The following is a 25,424-nucleotide window of genomic DNA, read 5'->3' on the forward strand; positions in this document are numbered from 1 at the left end:
TTCAGAGTTTTGACTAAGGCTCACCGCAATGCACAACGCCACTCTTGTAAAGGTCTCTCACTGCACTTTCTTGAGCATTTCCGTGACAATCTCATGCTGATTAACCAAACCGTATATGAATGATGCTCTTCTTTCAATTTTCCCTTTCTCTTCCATTAATCCAACTTGGCACGGGTCACAGACTGATGGAACAACACTCAAGAATAGGTCGAACGAGGGTTATCTCACGTAGAACTACACTTCCTTAAGGCGTCGGCACACGGACCGAGCATCCGAACGTTGGGCGTTGAGCGTGCCGAGTTTCTGACGTCATAGCGTGGAATAGCACGTTCGGGAGTCTTTCTGAACGTGCAGAGCAATATCTGACATGTCAGATATTCTGAGCGTGCGTCTGAGCGTTGACCAATGAGACGTCACAACGCCACCTACGTCACACGTACGCCGTCTCCCTTCAGTACAGAGTTGTGAGGCGCCATATTGGCATTCATTTCAAGTCTATATGTATATATGCCGTTTCTGGGCACCAGCAAATTGAGAATCACTGGAAAACCCGTTGTTAACTGTGTGATTCGTTCCAATAAAATAATGACAAACATCATATTCGTATCGTAATTTGCGTCTTATGAGAGTAGGCTATTTGAAGGCAGTGACACACGGAAGATCCACCCAAAACGCATTGTTCTTGGTACAACTTCCTATAATTAAATTTCAGTTAGTAACATATCTACGATTAAGGTTGTCAGCAACGGTTAACATAAAATAATTGGAGGTCTCTCGTATGTTCTTTGTGTAGCGTAATGGGTAGCGTCAGTGTCCTGTGCTGAGGTGTTAATTGCGGCGGCGGTTCGAGTCTCGACGCCTGCATATTTTTTTTCTTAACATTCGCGATTTAATTGGATTCTGATACTTTATTATTAGTTTAATATAAGTATATATTATAATATCTGATGTTATGTAAACCATTTTTTGAGGGGTGACTATTCGATTGGCTTTATCTACAGGGCAGCTTGCCCTACTTATATAAAGATATTTTGCTCTTTTTTCTTTTACGCTTCGTAATTCAAATGTTGCAAAGATTCTGCAACTGGGGGGTAGGAACAGTCCTCACGTAAGACTGACCTTGGGGTTTTACTAAAATGTGGGAATGATGAAATAACCAAGGACCAATTTAGTACCGCACTGTTTGTAATGGAACCTTTATAAGCCTGTGTCCTTATTTATTGGACATTGTACTTTCCTTTTCGTGGACGATGCAGGAAATGTGCGTTTTAATAGAGCTAACGTGGGAATCTTACGCGCGCCCGTTAAGTAAACAGTGTGATTTACGAACTGGAAACATCCCACAACTGCCGCTAGAGTGCGTCGCGATACCGTATATCACGCTGGGGCCCACGTAGCGTATGCACAATTCGCACCGTTCCTGAGCGTTCAACAGCACGTTGAACTTGGCACGCTCAACGTTAACGTTCGGCAGCAAGGTCCGTGTGCCGACGGCTTTAGGTGCGTTTACATGGGCCATATTGTAGGTCATATTTGGCCGCAATAGCGTTTCCGTCAACATTGCTGCATTGTGGCTGCAATACACAACAATTTTGCGAAATGGCTGGGCAATATTGCTGATGTTGCCGATCTATTGCCGACAGATTGTCGATGTTGTCCATCAAGGGCTGAGAATATTTCGTATAGCAGGGCAATTTTTGTCCTTGCCTCTAAATGGTTCCCTCTCACTGTCACCTATCTTTTCTACTTCTCTCCCCGGTGGTACTGCAGTCACAAGTGAGCGAAAATAAAATCGCTTCGCTTTTACGCGAAGGTTTCCACGCGTGCTTATAGTTGCCTATTTTGTTAGTTGTTGTTTGTTGTTAGGTGGTTGCGTACAGTAATGGTGGAGTGGACAAACGAGAGGACTATGAATTTCATATAGGCGATTTATCTACGACCAGAGCTACGAAGCATAGAAAGAATGTTTACAAAGTTCAAAATCTGAAAAAGCATGCACGTTGTTGCCGATGAGACCGGAATCAAGTTTGATTCAGTTGTAAGTTTCATCACGCGAGTTTCCGCGTTGCTTCTAAACTGCTTATAGATGAATGGTGCGTTTTAGAGAGGTATGTTAAATTTCTATATATATCACCAGTAGCTAAAAACCGAAGGGTGATCGCCAGTCTGCTTGTAACTGGTATACATTCTCTCATATTTGTATAGTTTTTGGCAATTCTCGACCTGAACAACTGCTTTTACGAGAGATTCGTAATCGTGGAAATGTGTGTCCAACATCAGTTAAAAGAGTTAAATTTCTGAAGCATCCTGCCTACTTAAAAAAGAACGCATCCACACACCTCTCTTTCTCCTGTTATTCCTAACTTTATTCCTCGTGTGATGCAAAAGCAGTGGAGCCGCACCCACTTCCACTAGCTAACATTCGTCCATTTTGTGGAAACTGTGTGATCTCTTGTAAAACCTCCTGGCCCTGAATGTATTGCCGCGAACAAAGCCGGACAATAGCGGCTCGCTATGTTGTTGTGCATGTGGCTACATGTTTCTGGAAAGTACTGTCAGGATATACCGTCGGATATATGCCATTTTTATGGCTCGTGTCAACGTATCTTCAGAATTCTTCGAATAAATGTGAGCCTGGCATACGCCTTCCTCGCGGTTAGATTTTCCACCTAAAATCGGGCCAGAAAGCAATTCCTAGGTTGCTATTTATGCCAATGTGAGAGCGACGATCGCTCAGTCAAACAATAACGGATATTTACGCAAATTACACTATATTTCTTTACGTTGCGAATTAGCTGCCAACATCTGGTTCGGACATTAATCGTCTACAGTCTTTCTGCATTTCGTAACATTCTATCTTTTAAGTACACCCGACGTCATCTTGACTACTGACTGCAAGAACACCAGATTGAGTTCTAAACACAGTTGTATTGAGTATTCCGTACACAGCTATTTTGTTTACCAGGTGGCACTGAGGAATGCACCCATGGCTTTATAAAATTAAGAAACGCGCCATCAACCTGAGCAGCGCTATCTACCGCCTTCAGCATCTCATTAATGACTACAACATGCTGCGTTTCACACGACTGATGCTTGCGGAAACCACGTTGATTCCTTCACCGGAGTTGTTCGTTTCCAGGAGTCATACACGACGCAACTTAAGTGCTCTAATTCTACATTAAATCGACGTCAGTAAGATATAGAGTTTTTCACTTCAGTATTGCAACCCCTCCTGGAGAGACAAGTGTCTTTTCTAGTCACATTCATGCTCCCTTGTTCCAGTGACCTACGGATAAATTCATGTTAGAAAACTGGCCATTTCCTCAACATATTAAGCATAAAATCTATAGCGCACCCTTTCATCAGGTCCTATTGCATAGGGAAGTTATTCAAGTCGGCGCTCAATTTGTATTCGTGCAGAAGTTGAACGTAGGAAATGTGTTATCACAGGTGCAAGTTTCGAAAGCCGGAATGTGATGTTTCGCCCTTCGTTATATCATATGCCGTTCCGGTGCTGTCACGGTAAACGAGTATTTGCACAGATGACTTTGTTCCGCTGACTGATTATACGTATAATCAAAACTTTCTGGATTTTAGACAACTCCTCAGGTAATAACTCTCTTTGGAATTCAATGAACACTCTCCTAGCTTAATATTTGTTTTAAGTACAAGGTGTACAACTTTGCTTCCGCCGTTTTTCCCCAACATTTGAGGCTTTAATGAAACAAATTGGTTACACATGTATCATTCAACGTATTTTCCATCGCTGGCCACTACGTTCTCCCATCTTTCAGGCAGTGTACGAATCCGGCGTCGAAAAAACTGTTCATCTTTTGAAGCGATCCACGAATCGATCCAATTTGTGACTTCTTCACGAGATCGGAAGTGTTGGTCAGCCAGGCCGTGCGCCATTGATCTAAACAGGTGGTAGATGGAGAAATGTCTAGGGCCGAGCGTCGGACGAGTGGCGGCCGTGCTCCGGCCCGTTCCTGCAGGGGCCACACATGACCGGGGCACGTCCGTGTCTTTGTTGTTCCTTGTAGTGACTCGGACGCGTTGATGTGTGTTTCTGTTTGTGAAAGCTGTAAAGCATGTTCACTAATTTTCATAATAGTGAATTAGGACTTACAGCACTTGCTTTTTAGACGAAGAGGAAAAAGAACGAAGGCAAACAAGAAAAAGAAAATTATGGATCCACAGTGCCTGGAAAACAAGACCAGTACAGGGAGAGTTTCGAACATTATTTCTCATCTCATCTGTAGATGGAAAGCACGTAACAATACAGGCTCCAAACAACTCAGGAAGTCTCTATTGGAATTACAAAAAAACATATTCCATTGTGCTTCTTGCTGTGGTTGATCCATGTTATAATTTTATTGCAAGAGACGTGCGAGCGTACGGAAAAAACTCTGATGGAGGCATTCTAGTAAATTCAAACCTTGGATAGTCATTGGAAAACAATACGCTTAGCGTCCTAAAGAGTAAAACTTTGCCCGGAACTGATGTTGAACTTCCAATGGTAATTGTAGGCGATGAAGCTTTTCCTCTCAAAACATACTTGATGCGACCAAATCCTCGCAGGAACTTAACAAATGATAAGGCTATATTTAATTATCCTTTGAGTCGGGCAAGAAGAATATCCTAAAATGCATTCGGTATATTGCAACAGAAATTTCGATTATTTAGAAGAATCCTTCCGGGAGATCCTAATAACCTTACAATGATTCTGACGGCTGCGTGTGTCCTGTACAACTTTATTCGAAAAATGGAAGGTTATAGGGTGCCCAAACAGAGGATGGATGAAAAGGAAACTGCTGAGGCATCCGGAAGATCATCAAATCTTTGAAACCTGCCTCGAATTCGTGGGAGATCAACAGATGCTGCATTTGCTGTACGAGAACAACTCAAAAAATTCCTGAATTCTCCACAAGGGACTGTGGAATGGCAACAACATGTCGCCTTGGCAATGTAACGATGACATAAACCAAACATCTGTTTGTAAAATAAAAAGTAAATAAATATCTTTCGGGTATTAAAACTTGTATAGTTTTTATCTTACCTTTGGCTTGTAGATCTGTTGTAATTGTCTTCCTAACTCTGTCTTTGTACTCGATATTCCTGTAGTTTTCACTTCCCTGATCGTAAAGAACAGGAAACTTACGAACTACTTCTATTAGTCGTTCCACATCCATGTTTTGTACACAGAGCAGTCTTGCGCAGTTGCACAGCTCGCAAGACAATTCTAGCGTCAGGCAGTGTCCGTCACGTGAAAAATTAAACACGACGAATTCCGCCCGGCCCTGCCCCGGCCCGTTGACGTCCCCCGTGCGCGGCCCGGTCAAGTGGGGCCCGCTGCATTTGTTCTAATGATGTATTTCGTTGTCCGGGTGACTGCCGATACTCGGACGTGCCTCGGCACTGACACGGTCCGGGCATGTGTGTCCCGACCTTAAAGAATACGGCGGGTGGGGTAGGACTTCCCAATTTAATGTTTCCAAGTACGTTTTAACCTCTTGCGACGTGGGGTCAAGCGTTGTGTTGCAAAATCACTTAATCGTGCCTCTCGCTGTATTGGGACCGTTTGTCTTTTATGCTCTGCTCAAACGCATTAATTGCGTTCGATAACGAGCACCTGTGATTGTTTCACTTGGTTTTAACACCTAATGGTACACGACGCCGAGCTGGTCCCACCAAATGCAGAGCATGATCTTGGAGCCGTGAATATTCGGTTTGGCCGTCGACGTGGAGGCATGGCCGGGATATCCCCATGATTTTTTGCGTTTAGGGTTATCGTAATGAACCAATTTTCGTCCCCGGTCACAAAGCGATGCAGAAATCCCATTTTTGTCTCTGAAGCTACCGTTCACAAACACATATACGCCGCTCAACGTCTCTTGGTTTCAGCTCACACGGGACTAAAGTTCCTTCTTTCTGAATCATGCCCATAGCCTTGTGGAGTTTTGAAATGGCTTGCTGTGTCACTCCCACTAACCGTGCCAATTCTTCTTCATTTTGACGCGAGTCTTCACTCAGCAATGTCTCCAATTCTGCATCTTCGAAAACATTCTCTCTTCCACCACTATTCCGGTCTACGATGTTAAAATCGCCGTTCTTGAAGCGTTGAAACCACTCACGACATGTTCCTTCACTAATAGCGTCCTTACCTATAGCTGTTGTTTTTCAGCAAATGATTGGGCTTGCTATGAATGCAGCTATCTGGTTTCGCACTTATCCTAATATTGACGAAGAAGCATCTTGGTTCTTTGCCATTCCGTATTACCTTCCATGGTAATTGTTGCTGACTCCTCAGGTAGTTTCTAATGACATATATACTGCACTTGTTAAATAACTTTCTATTATATAAACTTTCATTTGACACCAATGATCAACAATGCTATAACAAACTCGTGGTCGGTGGTACCGATCACTCCCTTACAGAAAGCCAATTCGAAACAGTCACGCGGATGTGTCTATACTGTTAAGATGAAATTACAAGCAAAACAAATCCTGCGCCATACACGTCGAGACGACCTACCCGCTGTGGGCGCAACCACTGTTTACGCATCATTAGTCTTTTAGTTATTAACGAATCAAATCTCTCTTGTTATACAAGAAAGTTCGACCAACGTGCGAATAGCCTTTTTCATGACAATTATCCCAATACAAAAGGGGCATGTGCCGACAGGTATGTAGTCGAACCATCAGCATAAGTGATGTTCAAATTAGTACCGTGTATTATGTAGAATAGTCAGGTGGCATGAAATAAATAAAAATGTTAAAGTTTGCCGATGGCGTATTTCTGTCCGAGATGGCAAGGAACTTGACGATAAGATGAATGGAACGAACAGTATCTTGAACAGAGGTTTTAAGATGAGCATCAACAAAAGTAAAATAAGATTAAAGGGGTGCAAGCAAATTAGATTAGGAAATGAGACAATAAAAGTAGTAGACGAGTTTTGCTACTCAAACAGTAAAATAACTGATGGCAGTAAGTAAATAGCACCATAAGCTTGTCTGAAAATGGGAAATTCTTTAACATCAAATATCAATTTAAGTATCAGGAAGTCTGTTTTTAATGTATGTGTCTGCAGTGTAGCCTTATATGGAAATGAAACGTGGACGATAAACAGTAACACGAGAATAGAAGCTCCTGACATGTGTTACAGAAGAAAGCTGAAGATTAGATTCGGAAATCTGATATAGCCTGTACACAGTGGAAGTTTTCGTACATGCGCAAAGAGATGTCACAAGTGAAAGTCACAATGTAGAACCTATAACCTTTCTATCAGCAGTCTGATTCGCCCAGTCTAAGAAACGAAGTAGTATAAAATGTCTTTTCTTATTAGTACCATAGGTTACTTCCTCTATATTACAAGTGCTAGTGATATTTTTAGGTGTGTATCAGCGGAGACGTGATTCTCAACAGAACTACTTAGATATTGCAGCATCACATAGTGACCTATCCAAAGTAAATACTCGTCGACAGACACGGCCTCTCACACTCTTCCTTCGCTAAAGAGTGCCGAGGTCAGTTGAGGCAGCTTTCACTTGACTGCTTAGCTCGCTGACCCTTCCAATACTTCAGTCACTGGCATATGCTCCTCCTCCACTCGTGGCAACATAGCAGGGGTGAATCAGAGGAACCACTTACAAATTGGGGTTTTATATCACGTCTGATAGGTCAAGACGTTAATTTTTATGTGCTCCCTTGTCAAAAATTGGAACTAAAAATAAGAAAGCATGTTTCTTAACTTTAAGCATCCTGTTAATCTCTAAGTGCAAAACGTATGTCCCAAATAACTTCTTTCAAATCCAGTCAAACAATTTCTCATTTCAGTTCAGTTGATTGTTCTTCACTAAAAGAACATCAAATGTCCACTTACAATAAAGTTTCATTTCTCGAATACAGTTTTTATTCGATTAAAAGGTATCTGCGTTTACTTCAGATCCATCTTCCAATAATACTAGTCTTCGTGGGAAACTTTAAACCAAACACTAACGCCAATTACTTTTGAATGAATAATATCAGAGGTTTCAATCAAAAGATGTAAAAAGCATTACGTGTGACTAGGGGTCCAACAAGGAATTTTTGGATTCTTAATCTCCCTCCAATAGACAGCCGGGCTACACATGAAAAAATAAGAGCTTTTCTAGAAATACATGTAGTTCCGAGCACGCAGATGATTAGATTTTTCTAACGTATCAGCATATTCCTTTTTTTCCAACTCTGAACACACTGGAAGAACTGAAGATACGCCTTTCAACCTGGCTACTTTCCGTATTCATTTTTTGATCTCTCAATTTCCAGCATTCGGCCATAACAGATGCAGGATACAGAGTTTCATTTTACAATAACTTCACTTTACAACCACGTAATGCACATTTTAATTTTTGACAGATGAAAACACAAGAAAGGAAGATACATCGCTCGCAGTAATCTAAAAAAAAAACTGACATTTATGAGAACGCTAAATATTGCATAATCAGCATAACTGCAATATCTAACATACAGAACAGGCTGCTCAAATATACCCAGAAAAGTTAATAGTTCTACACTTCCGTTCATATAATCTCCTGTAAGTCTATCCCTAGAGACTGGTGTGCATCCTATGCAATGATCCAGAGATATAACATTCAAAACGTATCTCTTGTCCCGATTAAATTTAACAATTTGGTGAAGCGGACTATATACAATTATCAGTTCAATGAGATATGAGTGAACTATTTAATAACATACAATTGCATTTGTTGTAGGATCACAGTCTCGTACCCACCTGGAAAGCCGTGCGCCTCGCCTCTTGTGGGACGAGAAGGTTGCCGTCCGGAGGATAAACGACGAGGGTCGGTACTCAAACCCCGCTTCGGTTACACGATTCGCAAACATTCGGGGGGGGGGGGGGGGGGAGACAATAATATCACACGCAAACAGTTGGGGTATAGTGAAGTTAAAATCATCTGGGTTGTTAGGCCGCGTCATATTTCTTCAAACAATCGACGTTTGAACCCCTCTGAGGGGATCTTCAGGATATTGTGGCGTCCATGACCAGTGCCGCTTTCTGTTCTAAAAGGGGAGTTTTCCCACACTTGTGCTGGGTAAGTGGCATTATTGGGTAAAAATTTTGGGCTACCATTTGTGGGCCATCGTCATTGGGTAGTAAGAGAAGTTTTCCCGCGATAATGCTGATAAGAGGGTTTATTGGCTAAAGCTCCTGTGGCTACCATTGGCGGGCCAATGGCATTCGTTAGAAAGTGATTTTTCCTGCACTTATGCCGGAGAAGAATTACTTGTTAAAATTCCATCCAAGGTGGTAACGGCGTGGCGACAGGAAGGGCATTCGGCCACCCCTTAAATTACCGATACCGAACTTGTGCAGATGTGGGACAAAGGCACAGGAGGAGGAGGAGGATTTTTGAACACCATATTCGCCACCGACTGTATTATTTATTACAATTTCCACATTCGTGGAACGTTGGTTTCGCTCCATCTGGCACGTTGCGATGTTCGGTCTGTTCAAACGTGTGTGAAATCTTATGGGACTTAACTGCTAAGATCATCAGTCCCTAAGCTTACACACTACTTAACCTAAATTATTCCAAGGACAAAAACACACACCCATGCCCGAGAGAGGACTCGAACCTCCGCCGGGACCAGCCGCACAGTCCATGACTGCAGCGCCTTAGACCGCTCGGCTGAACCTGCGCGGCGATGTTCGGTTTGCGAGGTGCTCAACTGAGCAGTCATCAGCGCCCGTACGAAGTCCCAATTTTTTCACATTCCATTTTTTTCACAATCCAATGTACCACTGTCACGAATGATGATCACGATGATGAAATGACGAGGACAACACAAACACTCAGTCCCCGCGGACACGTTCCGAGGTGTTGCACGAAATCCAGAAGACGAACAGCGTGCTCATCTTTTCATGAAATCAGTACTCTACTGCAAGGCACAGTCTAAAAAAACGTAATTTGACACCCACCAGACAAGAGGGAGACAAGACAATAAAAGCGAATCATGGCATCACACAGTCACGAGAGTCGTGCACTAACTACGAGAGAAGAATTGCCAAGGAAAAAGTCAGTGCCTAATACTGAAAGCTGGTTTATTATGAACACACAACAATGCACAGATGTAATTTCACGGTATATTAATAATTTTTACTTGTGGACCGTCTGACAGCAACTGAATAAAACAATTTTAGTGCCATACGCGTTTCGCCTTAATTTTCTGTAAGGCATCATCAGTGGCAGGTTGCGTGGACAATTTCCCACATATTACGCTCCTGTTGCATTTTCGGTGTTGTTTCTGAGAAACCAAAATATTGCTTTAAAACAAGCGTTCTGTGCATAGTGTTGTGGAATGGCGAAAAAACCGCAAATTGGCGTTCATAAGAAGAAGAACACCACCAAAAATGCAACAGGAGCGTAATATGTGGGAAATTGTCCACGCAACCTGCCACTGATGATGCCTTGCAGAAAATAAAGGCGAAACGCGTATGGCACTAAAATTGTGTTTTCTTCAGTTGCTGTCACACGGTCCATAAGTAAAAATTATTAATATACCGTAATATTACACGCAACTGAGGAAGACAGGACTATAAAAGTTGAAGATGTAATTTCACTTTATTCTGAACAAAGTTGTCTTGATTCAAATATTTTCTACGTTTTTAATAAGACCTTTCGGATGCCAACCCGAAAACCACGTTCTGGTTAGCTTTATATCTTCGATTCGTGACTCAGGACTGTAACAAAGCCAATTGTCTCTTATATCCAGTTATCCTTTAACAAAGCTGCGACGTGAAATCAGCCCTGATATTAGCCTTGATCAGATAAACTTCCCATGATCAAAATCCGTGAATCAATTACGTCTTTCATTATTTTTATATGAAAATGGCGATTACCGTGGCTTTGGCGAATGGTAGAGCGTCGGTGACAGCGTAGCGGATGAGAGAATGCAGCCGTCTTGTATGTCGAATTCGAAATTCACTAACAAGGGGAGGCCGCCAATTGTGACATTCCGATTCGATTCATACTGTGCATCATATAAGCTCATGGCCAGAGGTGTAATGTGGCAAAGCACCAAGATGCACTTCTCAGCCGTTGTCGAGAAAACGACAGTTAAAAGAAACCGTTGCGGTGTAATACTCTCTACGCTTAATAATTTTCTACAGCGTCGTGGCGCAGCGGTAAGCGCTCGGGTTCGTAATCCGAAGGTCGCCGGATCGAATCTCGCGCCATGCAACTTTTTCTTATTATTTGTTTTTTTGTAATTCAAATGTACACACACACACACACACACACACACACACACACACACACACACACACACACACACACAAAATCCATCGTCCACCACCAATTGTCTTCTCCGATTTTTGCCGATATGATACGATACGCGTGGTATACATCAAACCTGACGAACGATAGAACAATTTTTCAGAATGTCGATCAGGTGTGTTTCCCAACAGATAATTTAAAATACAATTGTTCTTGTAAAAACGCATCGTTTATCAGATGTGCTCGATGTCGTGCTGTTTTCTGCTTTCCATGTTTCTATGATAACTATCACTCTGGTTCGCGCGATACTCCAGCTACTTCTGGTCACCAATTGTTAATTATGTGCGAGTGTATACCTAACTTATCAATAAATTGAATCCACTTGAATATTATTTGTGATATTGTGTTTTATTTCAGGTTTTATTTTTCCACGACAAACGACTTTCAACAACTTATTATATGCATAATTATTGCAACTGTCGATTTTCTCGACAACGGCTGAGAAGTGCATCTTGGTGCTTTGTCACATTACACCTCTGGCCATTAACTTTTATTATGCGCAGTATGAATCGAATCGGAATTTCACAATTGGCGGCCTCCCCTTGTAAGAGTTAAATTCGACTCGGTGGACTGCCACTGTTTTAGACGGGTTATTTGCTCCAGATTCTCCGAAGTTAATAAGTAACATGCTTTCCTTACTAGATTTCCTACAGAGATTTATACTTTGTATTAAAGTTCCATGCCAATGTCATTTATATGTGATTTTGACAGGTTCTTCGTCAGTCACAGAGACCAGGTGCGAAAACACTGTAAAAAGAATATATGTTGGCTGTCTGGGAATTAACTGAAATGACGTGTAACCACTGCTGAAGTGCTCTCACTTAACAGCCTCTTCCCTTTCTAAGATCTGAATGTGAAAGTGTCTTAAGTTCTCCCTTATTTCAGCAACGACGCCTGTTGATGCAAAAGGAATTCCCCAAAAGTCGACCCGAGACGTCGCGTTCGCGTCCACCCCCGTATGCCACTATGAAGTACTGCTGAAGACAATCTTAGCAGTCAACACGAAAAATAGTGGTCCATTCTGAACTGACGAAGCAATCTGTCCGTAATGTGGCCAGCGTGCTGCTTACACCACACAATATAGCTTTAAATTAGCAGAATCCGTTATCTGTTTTGACGGCAGTTTTTCCCTTTTTCAGCCTCGTCAACTATCTGCCAGTAGCCACTCTGCATTTCCTCGGTGGACAAATTCTTCATTCCTTCAAAACAGTCTAGTGTGCCATCGATTTGACGTAATAGGTATAGACATTTATGGTTATTTTATAACAGTACAGGGATGAATATTATTTCCTTCAATGAGAGTCTTCGGAGAAGACAAATTTCATTCTCTGGCGGTTCAATAATTATCTCAGTACGTCTTCAACGCTTCCAACTTATCTGTTTCTTAGCTGAGGTTATCCCATATGTGCATTGACTAATACGAGGATAATCCAGACAGATACTGCATCGGAAGGTGCAAGGCACATCTGTATAAATGCCATATCTTTTCTATCATGATCTCAGCAATGCAGATCCAGAAAATAGAGTACCTACACAGCTGCACGTCATAAACGCCAGCAAGAGTCTGTCGTTCTGTAAGCTCAACAATAGGATCTGGACTTTGAAGACTTTCAACATCCATTCTACGTCTACATACATAGTCCGCAAACCACGTACAGTGCAAGGCGGAGGGTATCACATAATAGCACTGCTAGTCATTTCCTTTCCTGTCCAATCGCAAACAGAGCGAGCGAAAATCTACCGTCTATAAGCCTCCGTATGAGTATGTGAGAATTCCTAAGGGACCAAACTCCTGAGTTCATCGGTTCCTAGACTTACACACTACTTTAACTTGTGCTAAGAACACACATCCATGTCAGAGGGAGGACTCTAACCTCCGGCGGGAGGAGCCGCGCAATCCATGATATGGCGGCCTCTCCGCGCGGCAGTCGTTCTCATATGGTGGCTCTCTGAATTTCCTCAATAGTGCCTTGCGGAAGAAAAAGTTCTTTCCTTATGGGATTTTCATTTTGAGTTACGGGGTATCTCCATTATACCCGCGTGTTGATCGAAACTGCCGGTAACAAATCTGGCAGCACGCCTCTGAACTTCCTTTGATTCGACCTGGAGGGAATCTCAGACTCAAGCTGTACTCAAGAATGGGTCGCATTAGTGTTCTATACGCACTTTCCTTTACAGACAAGCCGCACTATCCTAAACTTCTCCCAATAAGCCGAATATGATTGTTCATATTACCTTCTAGTCCTTACAGGTTCATTCCATTTCACATCATTCTTTAACGTTACACCTACATATTTAATCAATATGACTGTGTCAAGTAGCACACTGCTGATGCTGTACTCTAATATTACAGAATTTATGTCCCTACCAACCTGCATTTAACTTCATTCTTCTACATTTAGAGCACGCATTACACCAACTAGAAATTTTGTCTGTCATCTTGTATCCCTCTACAGTCACCCAATGATGACACCTTCCAGCACACCACACTGTCATCAAGAAACAGCAGCATACTGCTTCTCACCTTGTTAATCAGATCACTGACGAATATAGAGAATAAGAGCAGTCTTATCACACTTCCCTGGGGCACTCCTCACGATACCTTTGGCTCTGATGAACACTCGCCATTGAGGACAACATATTGGCTTCTATTACTTAATAAGTCTTTGAGCCATTCATATATCCGGGACTCTAATCTGTATGTTCAGACGTTCAACAACATGCAGTGAGGCACCTTTCAAACACTTTCCAGAAACCTGGGAATGTGGAATCCACCTGTTGCCCCTCATCCATGTTTCACATGACGTCCTGAGTAGAAGGGGCAAGCTGAGTTTCACTCAAGTGATGTTTTCTGAATCCATGCTGATTTGTGGACAAAAGCTTTTCCATCTTAAGGAAATTTATTATATTTAAACTCAGAATATGTTCAAGAATTCTGCAGCTATTCCATGTTGAGGATACTTGGGTCTTTTTTTTTGTGGTTTTAGGGCGCACAACTTCAATGGTCATTAGCGCCCAGACTACTCTAAGAATGCAACGCGAGGCACAAGTTGACAACAACAACTAAAAGGGAAAACACGATAAAACGACAGACTGACAGGCATAGGATGGGATACTTGGGTCTAATTTTGCATGTCCGTTGTCTGTCCTTAAATAGAGGAATCAACTGAACTCTCTTCCAATTGTCTGAGATCTTGCACTGGACAAGATATCTGTGATAAATGCAAGCTAATTAAGTGGCCAATGCTGCAGAGAACTCTGTAAAACCTAATTGTGATTCCACCAGCACCTACTAAGTTGATAGTTTTCAACTCTTTCAGTTGCTTCTCTACACCTAGGATGCCTATTTCTACTGTACACCAGTCAAACAACTAGTATGTTTGCAAGATCCTCCAGTGTAAATACTGTCTTAATCATGAATTTAAAAACTGAACTTTGTAGTGCCACTGATTGGCCAGACAACATTTTCGAAAGCATAAATTAACTTCTTGCATTTGTTTTTTATAGAACTTTTTTTTTGCACCAATATAAGTTGCTTCTGATTTGTATACAGCAGAGCTAAAGTCTCTTTTCATCAATGCTCTTTGAAAGTATTTCTTTAGCAAAAACAGACTGCCATCACTGTCAAATAAAAATGAAATTTCATTTTCATACAAAAGGTCTGAACAACAATAAAATTCTCAGGAAATCACAGACTGCATTTCAGAAGCATTGCTTGACTGAGAATGACATTTACATGTTCACTGACCAAATTTTACAAGCATTAAATAAAGAAATAGCACCAGTTGGTATTTTCTATTACCTGACTGTGTGAATCAGTATTATCCTAGAGACAGAGATTTCATGGACTGATGGATGTCATGTATAATCAGAAAAATACAGAAATAATAATACAACCAATGTAATCAGGGGACTGACCAGGGAGGAATCACGTGGTTCCACAGTACTCAATTTTAGGTCTGCTGCTGCTTCTCATGTAAGTAAACAACCTTCTGTCTAATACACAAAGAACAGAATTAATTCATTTTGCAGATGACACCAGTAATGTTATCAGATCAAATCTGACAGACAGCATTTAAGCCAAATTTGAAAACAAACTGAAAAATGTCTCCTCAGAGACTTCTATTCCATAGAAGTTCTATTACTGTAATGTGTAAAACTTGGTGGGTAGGAATTACAAGTGCACATTTATATTTAAAAACAAAATTATAAATGGTCAGCATGTAGCCATACTTATTTTGTGTAATGTGAATATAAAATGACTCACTCTACAGCATTATGATTAATCACGCAAATGTTCCATGGATCATGAAACTAATTGAATCAAACAATCATAAGATGCATTCGGATATGTTATCCTCATTAATATAGAAACTTACGCACAAAGCAGGGACGCTATATTTCTATGTTACATGCACATGATATGCAGTAGCCAGCTCCTTAGAAACTGAACACTTGTTCAAATCAGATTAGGATGGTGTAAGGAATTTGCCATTCACTGGAGCTTTCATGCTCACCTAAAAGTTGTCTGGGAAAATAATGGGAAACCTAAATTAGGATGCATGGAAGTGAATCAATATAAAAAGAAGGGTGGGGAACAGTATGACACAATCACCAAGAGAAGAAAACAATAAGAAATGCAGCTGGCAAACCAGCTAGAGCATGACTGATTATGAGATAATGATTCTACTCATCTCTGAAGCTATTTAGTGCATTACGAAGAGTGTTAGAAGCCCATCGGAATTGCCATAAAAGGAAGGAACTGTTTATTCACTTAAAATAAAGAAAATGGCATTCAGACTGTAGGTGGAATCAAGGTTAAAACTTTTAAGTAGTTGAAGCTCAGGTATTTCTATCATTATATTATCCCCTTGTTGCTGTAATTTCAACAAGTCGTCATCTGAAGTGCATAGCTTTCCACGAAAAATAGGCCCACATAATCTGTGTTGCCACTGTAAAAGTCTCTCAGTTTGGCAACTTCTTGTCCTATCCTCACCTAATCCTATTATACTTGTATATACTATTTCTGTAATGTATCTGACATGTCCTACAAAGACGAATAAATAAAAAACAAAGCAATTCTCCTTGTAAATGGAATATCCACCACATTACCAAAGTTGTAACTGTGAACTTTATCATGAGTATACCAAGAGGAATTATCCTAGCAGCAGAGCCCGTAACTGCACCGCCTTCCAGAGTAACTAAATGCAGTGTCAACAATCCCTTATTTAGTAACCCGAGGCCTTCATTTCTGTCGTTAGGCAAGGTGGCAATAAGGTTCGACTCCTGGTCTAGTGGTTAGCATCGCTGCGTCCAGATCGCGGTGTTCCAGGTTTAATTCTCGGCCGGGTCGGAGATTTTCTTTGATCGGAGGCTGGGTGTTTGTGTTGCCGTAATCCTTGCATTTCTTCTTCGTCGACGCACAAGCCGCCAAACTGGGGGCGAAACAACCCCAGTCTGGTCTCCGGCCAATAATGCCATAGTATCATTTCATTGAAAGAAGACCTAGAACGCAATCTGCACTTAGAGAGAAAATGGAATTCGCAGCTACTAAATTTTTTCATTCACCAATAGTATGTACTACTAGCGTTCCAAACCTCTATTTTGTTCAAGTAAATACGAAAGAGTCCTCCCTCCTGCACACACTTAGCGGCATCTACAGCTCTTCATATCACCATAAGGAAGGCTTTTCGCCATAAGTAGTAGACTGATATACCAGAATCAAAATCTGACTGGGCAGATCTGTGCACGGTACATACAAAATAAGCGTAGGCTAACTTACACGAGCCCTACACACGCACCAACCAGTCGACCAACTGGATGTGCGGCGGCATTTTGACCGACCGATCGAAGAACATTCCCCGTCGGGATGTTAGGGCCATCCGACGGCTGAACTCCGCAACTGTGACAACAGTTCATCTTTTGCAATGCGCGTGGGATTAAATGCTGATCTAATATACGCGACAGGGTGCGTGACGAGTGAAACTGACCGGTTAAATATTGGATGTTTGAGAGACACGTGGTGCGAGGAGCATAGCGATATAGATGCAATAAATGTATGATGGTTTCCTGTGACATATAGAATAAAAGTCCATTGACCTTCTGTATTTCAGTTTTAAGGTTTTATTTCCGACACTTACCGGAAATGAAATCTAAAAACCGACATATCGACTTCAGTGGACGTTAATTCATAGAATATATTTGCGCCATTGTTACAAGTGCTAAAAAAAGTCCAGCCTATATCCAAAAGCTATGTTATGAAGAGCAACTTTTTTTACAAGTCTGATTCATTTTTTATGTACCTGTTTTCATTAAATGGTGTTCTCCCATCGTATGCAGTCAAACTGCTTCGAACCTGGAACGAGTTTCTTAAACTTACATGTCATCTAGATCATCTTATATGCTACGTACACAACTTAAGTTTACATAAAGGATTTTCGTTTGTTTTGCTTTACAACGACGTATTTCCTCAGTCAACTGTACATCACGCTGCAGGTTTCAGGAAATATTTTAGTTTATAATTGTGGGGTACAACAGCAGTGAATTTTAGGTCGTCCTAACTTCTACCAGTATCTAGAAGCCGTAATACAGCTAACAGTCTCTCGTCGCAGCTTGAGCCAATCTCATGACTATTCCTACTCGTTAAGAATGGTTTGATGATCAGCAACTCCCAAATGAATCATTTATCCACTATTAGATAATTACGAAAATCACCGAACCCCGCTGCTTAAGTAACAGAACGTGGGGGAATTTCTTTCCTTGCATTAGCCACTTCTTTGCCCACAGCTCTCTTCTTTCGGCTTTGTTGGTGCCGACCGCCAAGGCAAAAACCCGCCTTTTTTTCTGTATGAAACAAAGCGGGATCTCATAGAACAAATAGAATGATCTTCAGATAAACAAACCACAATAATAGGACGGCGCTGTGATCGTTGACTTCAGTTGGTCGAGACGTGTGTAGGCTGCCACGAAATTGGTCCGTCGGTCTGCCAATAAATTTGTGGATTTGTAGGGGCCTTTACTGCCCAAACACGATATTATTGCACTTGGCCGTTACCGACCGAAACGCCTTCACTCCCAAGTGCAATAATATTGTGGTCGACTAATACGCATGCACTTGTGTGTATCATTCTGATAGCTACGAGACAACTGTTTCCCCCCAAGTAGAGTGTAACCGATTATACAACTACTGAGTTAACCAGAGTAAAAATGTACTCCAGTTTTTTCTTTGCTGTCATTTGTGAAAAAAACTGCGCTAAATTATCTGAGCACGTTTGAACATGAAATGTAATCAACTGTATTTTCAGTCATGTCTCGTGTGGATACATCTGAAAAAGTGAATGGCATTAAAACGACAAAAATGCGAAAACGAATGTAGCACACGGACCACCTAGGAAACAAAGTTCTTTCCAGGTTATATACAGGAAACTGGAAAAACGTTTCGCCCGTACATATGCTTCTGCCAGTTTAGTGTTGCAATTTCTTCCATATCTTGCTACGATAAATAAACGATTTAAGTAAGCAAAACTAATGCTTTCAGAATACTGAAAAGGAAAGCTGTCTTCCCAGATCATTATTTGGTGAGGGCATAATACATGTTGACAAAGATAGATTTATATAGACGATTGCTCGCTTGAGTTTTCGTATAAAAAGTAACAGCAAACGTCTATCAATATGTAGGTTCGAATTTTTTTATCGGCGTACTTGGGTAACAATATCACAAAACACGTCAAATGACCTCTGCAATTAGTTACAATTTGCCTTGCTATACCTACAGTATATACTGAAGTATTTTACCGCTCCAGCCACGGATGAAGCGAGGAACAAATGGTTGGTTATAGGCCTCTGTGCGACTTGATACTGGACACCATGATTCCTACAGGGGTGTCGTGCAGAACTGAAGAGCAATCTTTGATTCCGGCCTGATAACCAGTTACTGGAAATTTCTAATTAGATTTTCCCGTGGTATTTTCGTCGTCTGTTCGTGCCAAATGAGATTTACCAGCAATTCCATATCTATCTATCTCTCCCGGCGATCCGCTTCATAGTACCCTTCTGTGTACGCTCGAAATTCCGCCTTAGAATGGACCGGTAATCCTTCAACTCATCCAGTTCCCACATATAAAACAGCTTCAAGCGTCTGATTACGTTTGTTGTGAGTCAATATGCTAAATGTTTGACGTTACGCATATGATCGACAACGGTTTGAAATTATGTTTGAAGTGTCTTGCAATCCGTCAAGTATTCTCACTCTCAAATACTATATGCATATAGTCTGGGTAACTGGCGTAACGTTAGTACACTACCTGTTTTGAAAACAAATTTTTTTGCTTCAGGAATCCGTTAGACAAGCAACCTTCAATTTGGGCTGTGCACCATGACCGGGGTTAAGAGATCCCATACACTTTATCAGTATTCCAGTACGTACAACGATAACATTCACTTTTGTTAGGCATTACAGATACTGTAAGTGAAAGAGGGGCTATCAAGGCTGTCCTCAAATTGTCGCAACGTAAGTTAGATTCGTGGTAACGTACCACCATATGGTAAGCATAACAAATATGTTTCTGGGTTATCTGTCGTTAGATGCTTTCATGAACTATACGGTTTAGCCAGAAGTTCTTTAGAAAAGAACTGTCTCCTTTCAGGCAACACAGGCAAATTAGCGACGTAATGTTTTCTGAAAGAGAGGTTAGGTAAGGCACATCTAAGAAATAACGACACGACAGGTAATTCAGTGGTCTTCAATAAACACCAAAACAAAAGTCTGTCTTATTTTATAAGACAGTATACTGCAAGCAGTTCTCGAACACACAGCCTCCGCCAGACTAGGCTTGGGCCTGCCCGAGGCGTGAATCAGACCAGTGATGTCACTGACAACTGCCCGGCTGGCCTGCCAGGCTACACTGTTGCCAAGTTAGGCGCGGCCTTACCCAACAACCTGCGTCAATACGGCTCTCAAGACGTCGAAATGACATTGCACTCGGCCCAGCCAAGAATAAAGTATTCATTAACTGCAGGGTCGATGCTTAAGAAACTGAGCTTAAGTCAGTGGCTTGAAATGCATTAATTAGATTAGTTGCGAATCGCCAAACTAACGCACAACTATACCATGACTGGAAATTTTGCATATTATAACATTAAGAAGTTTTTCCCTTTGTTAGTTTTTGAATTTCGCTATAAAAATGCCAACATCTTATTTACTACAGCAGGCACGATCTTTTATGAGTAAACACCCGTAATTGCTACTTCAATCATTCAGCAGGTAAAAATCGTGAAACAAAAACAAGAACAGACAATCCCATGTTATCGGCATTCACTAGGTTTCAAACGCTGTATCTAAAAAAGAATGAAGGGGTAAGAAAGTAACATGTGGCACGCTCATTTAAGCTAATTCACGATTGGTTTAACGTCTCTGGCAAACTATACTGGTACACGGAAGTTAATTTTGCATCAAATGCCAACTGTTACACGATAAAATTTTGTAACAAACCACAAACGCTTGATGTTACAGTACCATTCTTATGGGCATCGTGGAAGAATTTTATGTTTATTAACTGCGTTTCTCACACTTTTTATTCTCAGAGCTGACTTGCGTTATTGTCGGTGGATACAGTAGTTTATCATAAACAAAGGACACATTTTCGTGTCAAATCAAGGATAATCGGTAATTTAAGTGCGACACACAATGGGCTACATAAGGGAATGTGACGTCAATACTCTATTCTCCTTATTCAAATGTCAACAACAGCTGCAACCATCTACACAAGTAATATAACAGAAAAATCAGGTCATTACTACATTCTCCCCACGTCTTGTTGATCGTCAGTTTAAAACGAAATATCTCATCACTCTCTCCAGCCAATCTTCCACCAGAAACTGAGAAACGCAGAAACGGAGTATCCTTACATACGACCATGTAAATATCAATGACATCACTAATGACATTTTAAAATTGTTTGCAACAAAACATGAAGAAACTAGGCAGCTCAAATATCCTTCCTAATTCATTTAAGAGGCTGTTTAAATTCAAACTGTTGTTTAGCGAAATATAACCGAAACTATTTTGTTCATGAGCACAGCAACATAGCAATTCCTTGTCACTATTATCCAACGGCCATTTTGATTGTGGTATTTGACGCTATAATTTTCAAGGTAGCGGAATCATTTTAAACAACGTGCAATCACTACGGAATAATATGACGTAATACTACTTTTTAGTTGTCTCTTGTACACACAATACTTACATAATATTGCAAAGCTGTTTCTGGGCAGCGGAATGTGCTAACCAACTCTCACTATAAAACACTACCTTCGTCAATGAACGTTTGCGCAAACTGCGGGAGTTTCTCGCACAACACGAGAATTCTCGTAAAACGGAAGAGGAACTGTACCAACATGGCGGGGCATGACTGTCGCTTGTTGTTTGTTTATATTTGAATGTTGGTGTCACTGTGGTATATTTGCACGATCAAAATATGAGTTATGCAGTACACAAATGTGTTCTACAGATTTTTTTATTTGTAGGGACCTTTGGAAAATCGGCGTAAACTTATCTTTACATAGAGCACTGCTGGGTCATCATGTCGCTCAACAAGTTTATGCATCCCAGAAATATCTACAAAAATCCTCCAAATTTTAAAGAGCTGGCGATATTATATCCAGATTTTCGGAAACATGCGAAGCAGGTAAGCAAGACATATAGTAATAGGAAAATTCGACTATCCACTTGATATCGATACAACATTAAATTATATCAGAAGAAAATTAGATACAGGTGATAAGTGTCATATACTGTTATTGTTCTTACTTTTGTTGTCTTCACTCCGAAGACTGGCTTGTTGCAGCTCTCATAGACTTGTATATGAGTCAGATTTACTTAAAGTTTATACTTCGCACAGGATGTCGCAGGAAAAGTTTCAATTAACTTCCAAGACCAGGAAGCTCTTCGTGCACTTACAACGGCGTTGTTAAAGAAAGATTTTGGGCTGGAAGTGAAGATTCCGAGTGGTCGCCTTGTGCCAACATTACCACTTCGCCTTAACTATTTGCTGTGGATTGAGGATTTGTTAGCACTCTGTGATGGAAACCAAGAAAATTCAGTTTGTGGCATAGACATAGGTAAATGCTGTAATTCTGACAATAATATTTGTTCATTGAAAGTAATAGATTGATCAGTTCCAAGCAGTTCAAAATACTAATAATACCCACACATTGTTATGTAGAGCAAGAAGTATAGGTTTTGTATTAGTTCCAGTGTCAGTATTCCACACATGTATACCTGTGTCTGATGATCATAAACGATTTTCTTCAACTCGGTTGCATCGATCTTGTTTGTATTTGGCACAGTAATAAGCATTCCCTTGAGCATATGCTTTTGCTGACAGCTTAGCTCTTTTCACGTACTGATATTTTCTATTTAGAAAGTGATGTATGTGTATAAGTGTAGGAATAAAAATATTTCGTTTGTCAGGTACTGGAGCATCATGTATTTATCCCCTTTTAGCTGCAAAAAAGAATGGTTGGCATATGATTGCATCAGAGACGGATCACGAGAGTGCAAATGCAGCCAAAATTAATGTGGAAAACAACAATCTTCAGGAACTGATAAAAGGTTAGTGTTGCTACATAAGGAATATAAAAGATTTGTAGTACCAGTAGCTATCGTAATCACTTGTGAATGTTTCTGAGACATTTTCAAATATTTCATGAGTTAGTTTTTGATTACTATTTCATGGGGGTGGCTTTGTAATCAACAAACAATATGCAGTAATTATGTAATGCTGACACATAATTGAGTCTGAAATCTTGATTGAGTTTATAGACTGGTTTGTAGTGTGGTTTGAGGTCTATGTTTGATTAGATAGTGACAGTGTGGTTGAGAGTTGGCTAGGCAACTGAAAATGAATTCAAAATAATTGTTGTGGCGACGCCTTGCTCTAGAATATAGTCCATGTTCACACCACATTTAACATGCATTTTGTTATAGAAGCTAAAATTACAAGGTAATTTCAAAAAATCTGTATTGTGTAATAGATAAGTGTCTGATGAGAATATTATTTGCATACATTGTTCATAACTTTCTAAAAAGCCATGAATGAGAAGAACGGATGTTACTATCTAACTCTTGCTGATATGACTGTAGAAATAGGCAGTAGAGCAATTAACTACTCTGTGTTAGTATATTTATTGAAGGACCATTCCTCACATTTCCTCCCTAATGCCACACATGTTAAACATAAACTAAAGATGGCCATCTTCACTTTGTCATTTAATGAAGAATAGTCATTTTACATGATTCACAATGCATTACATACAAAAGTCAAAAATATTAATGTTAATTTTATTTAATTTTTGATTGGAGAGTCTCTGATATCTATCTTGTGTGGGTGGCTGAAGAAATTACCATGTTGGATGTGCATACTTACGATATATACTAGGCAGACTCTATTGCATGTCCAGTTTGTAAACCCCAAAGTAATTCGTAGCTCAATGAACTACTTCCTTGGATGTTTATCACAACCTCTCTTATAGTTTTGTAGAAACTTATGCCTGTATGAGACCTACTTGCAACCAGCTGTACTTCTATTTTAATGTCTATCATTCATGGCACATTAAAATGTCCCCTTTTCCCTCTTTTCGACCTCTCCCCTCCTTGTAGAATCTTGTCATGTCTGGTGACTTTACAAGTCAGTAGAAAGGAGCAGTCATTGTCATATTCTAGGAACTTTGTTGGAACCGTCATAGGGGGACAATATTGAGAGAACCTTTATATGGGGATAATGTCTTTTCTAGGTACCTTATAAATGGATCTTCCACAACATTTTTGCATAACTCCAACCACAATAATACATTGCCAGTGCTAATCAACCTCAAACCAGTTCACACCACACTGCATCATACCATACCTTCCAGTATCACACATGTTGAAGAACTTGGCCCATAAGCTTTTCTAAAGATTCAGCTACCTGTCATCATGGTCTGAGATGAGAAATATGCTACAAAGACCATGTTTTCATACTGCCAAGTGATGTTCTGTTGCCAACTCAGTACATCAATATCCTAATCTTTAGTCATAAGCAAATTGTACATGTCACATATCATTATGTTGTGAAAAATTCAGCTTTTACGCCTGTCCCATACAACCCACCCACTACTTCCTTTTGCAATCCTATTGCAAACATTTCTTATGTCATCAGAAATGAGCACATAATTATGTGAAAGCAGTTGGGCTGCAGTTACTGCACTGCAATCTATGAAGGTACAAAAATTAATCAACTCTCCATTAATGAGAATTTCTAGAGCTAAACTGTAGCTTATGGGGAACATAAGCACTCAGTAGCTGAACATGTTGCATGCAACAATACTCATGGCTTCAACAATTGGGCTCTTTGAATCCCCCCTTCTTTTCCTCAAAATGAGTTACTTTCATTTACAGGAGAACTTGAAGATGGCAGCATGTACTCCCAAAAGTGTTGTATTTTCCAAGAAATCCAGCTTTCTAACTTCATGGTTGGATGTAACAATATAATGAAAAGTGTAGTAGTGGTTGTTCATCATATATAGTGGAGATGCTGAGTCACAGGAATGCACAACAAAAAGATAGTTGGAAAGTAAGCTTTCAGCCTACAAGGCCCCACACACAAAACCACAGTCTCTGGCAGATGGATGTGCGTGTGTGTGTCGTCTATTTTCGACAAAGCCCTTGTTGGCCGAAAGCCAACTTTCCAACAGTCTTTTTATTATGCCTTTCTGCACCTCAGCATCTTGGCTATATAGTGAGTTCCAACTGTCCTTTTCATTATATTGTTACATTCCTTTGTGGTTGGATGCTAATAATAATGATGATGGTGATACTGTTCCTTATAGTTGGGAGTATTTAGGAGGAACGAAGAAGTGATGAGGTGGCACAACATTGTTTGGTGGTGTAAAGATGATGTGCAATGGGATTATTTGTGTAACTGTGGAAAGGAGCTAGGGGAATTGATCCATACAGAATGTAGGCTGAATTTACACTGCTCACGATGCTGAGCCAAATGGTGAAGTGCTGAAATTGCATGGCAATCAAGAGGCTTGATGTAACAATAGAT

At 40.6% G+C, this 25,424-nt stretch overlaps 2 protein-coding genes across 4 annotated transcripts in view; one reads left to right on the top strand and one right to left on the bottom strand.

The window, feature by feature from the left end:
* LOC126190730 (lissencephaly-1 homolog) overlaps positions 1 to 21,720 on the bottom strand; it is a 173,499-nt gene extending 151,779 nt beyond the window's left edge. Inside the window, exon 1 of the mRNA XM_049931221.1 lies at positions 21,582 to 21,720. The gene's annotated coding sequence lies outside the window, so the exon portion shown is untranslated. The remainder of the gene's footprint in view (positions 1 to 21,581) is intronic.
* The window catches only part of LOC126190714 (RNA N6-adenosine-methyltransferase mettl16), a 44,322-nt gene continuing 40,615 nt past the window's right edge, over positions 21,718 to 25,424 (top strand). Inside the window, exons 1-4 of one of the 3 annotated variants that reach the window (XM_049931191.1) lie at positions 21,718 to 21,776; positions 21,862 to 22,022; positions 22,236 to 22,455; positions 22,808 to 22,948. In XM_049931191.1, coding sequence (XP_049787148.1) covers positions 21,918 to 22,022; positions 22,236 to 22,455; positions 22,808 to 22,948 — 466 coding nt within the window. In that variant the 5' untranslated portion in view covers positions 21,718 to 21,776; positions 21,862 to 21,917. The other 2 variants (XM_049931200.1, XM_049931209.1) reach the window with 2 other exon arrangements.

Source organism: Schistocerca cancellata, chromosome 1, assembly GCF_023864275.1.
Source record: "Schistocerca cancellata isolate TAMUIC-IGC-003103 chromosome 1, iqSchCanc2.1, whole genome shotgun sequence".
NCBI lineage: Eukaryota > Metazoa > Arthropoda > Insecta > Orthoptera > Acrididae > Schistocerca > Schistocerca cancellata.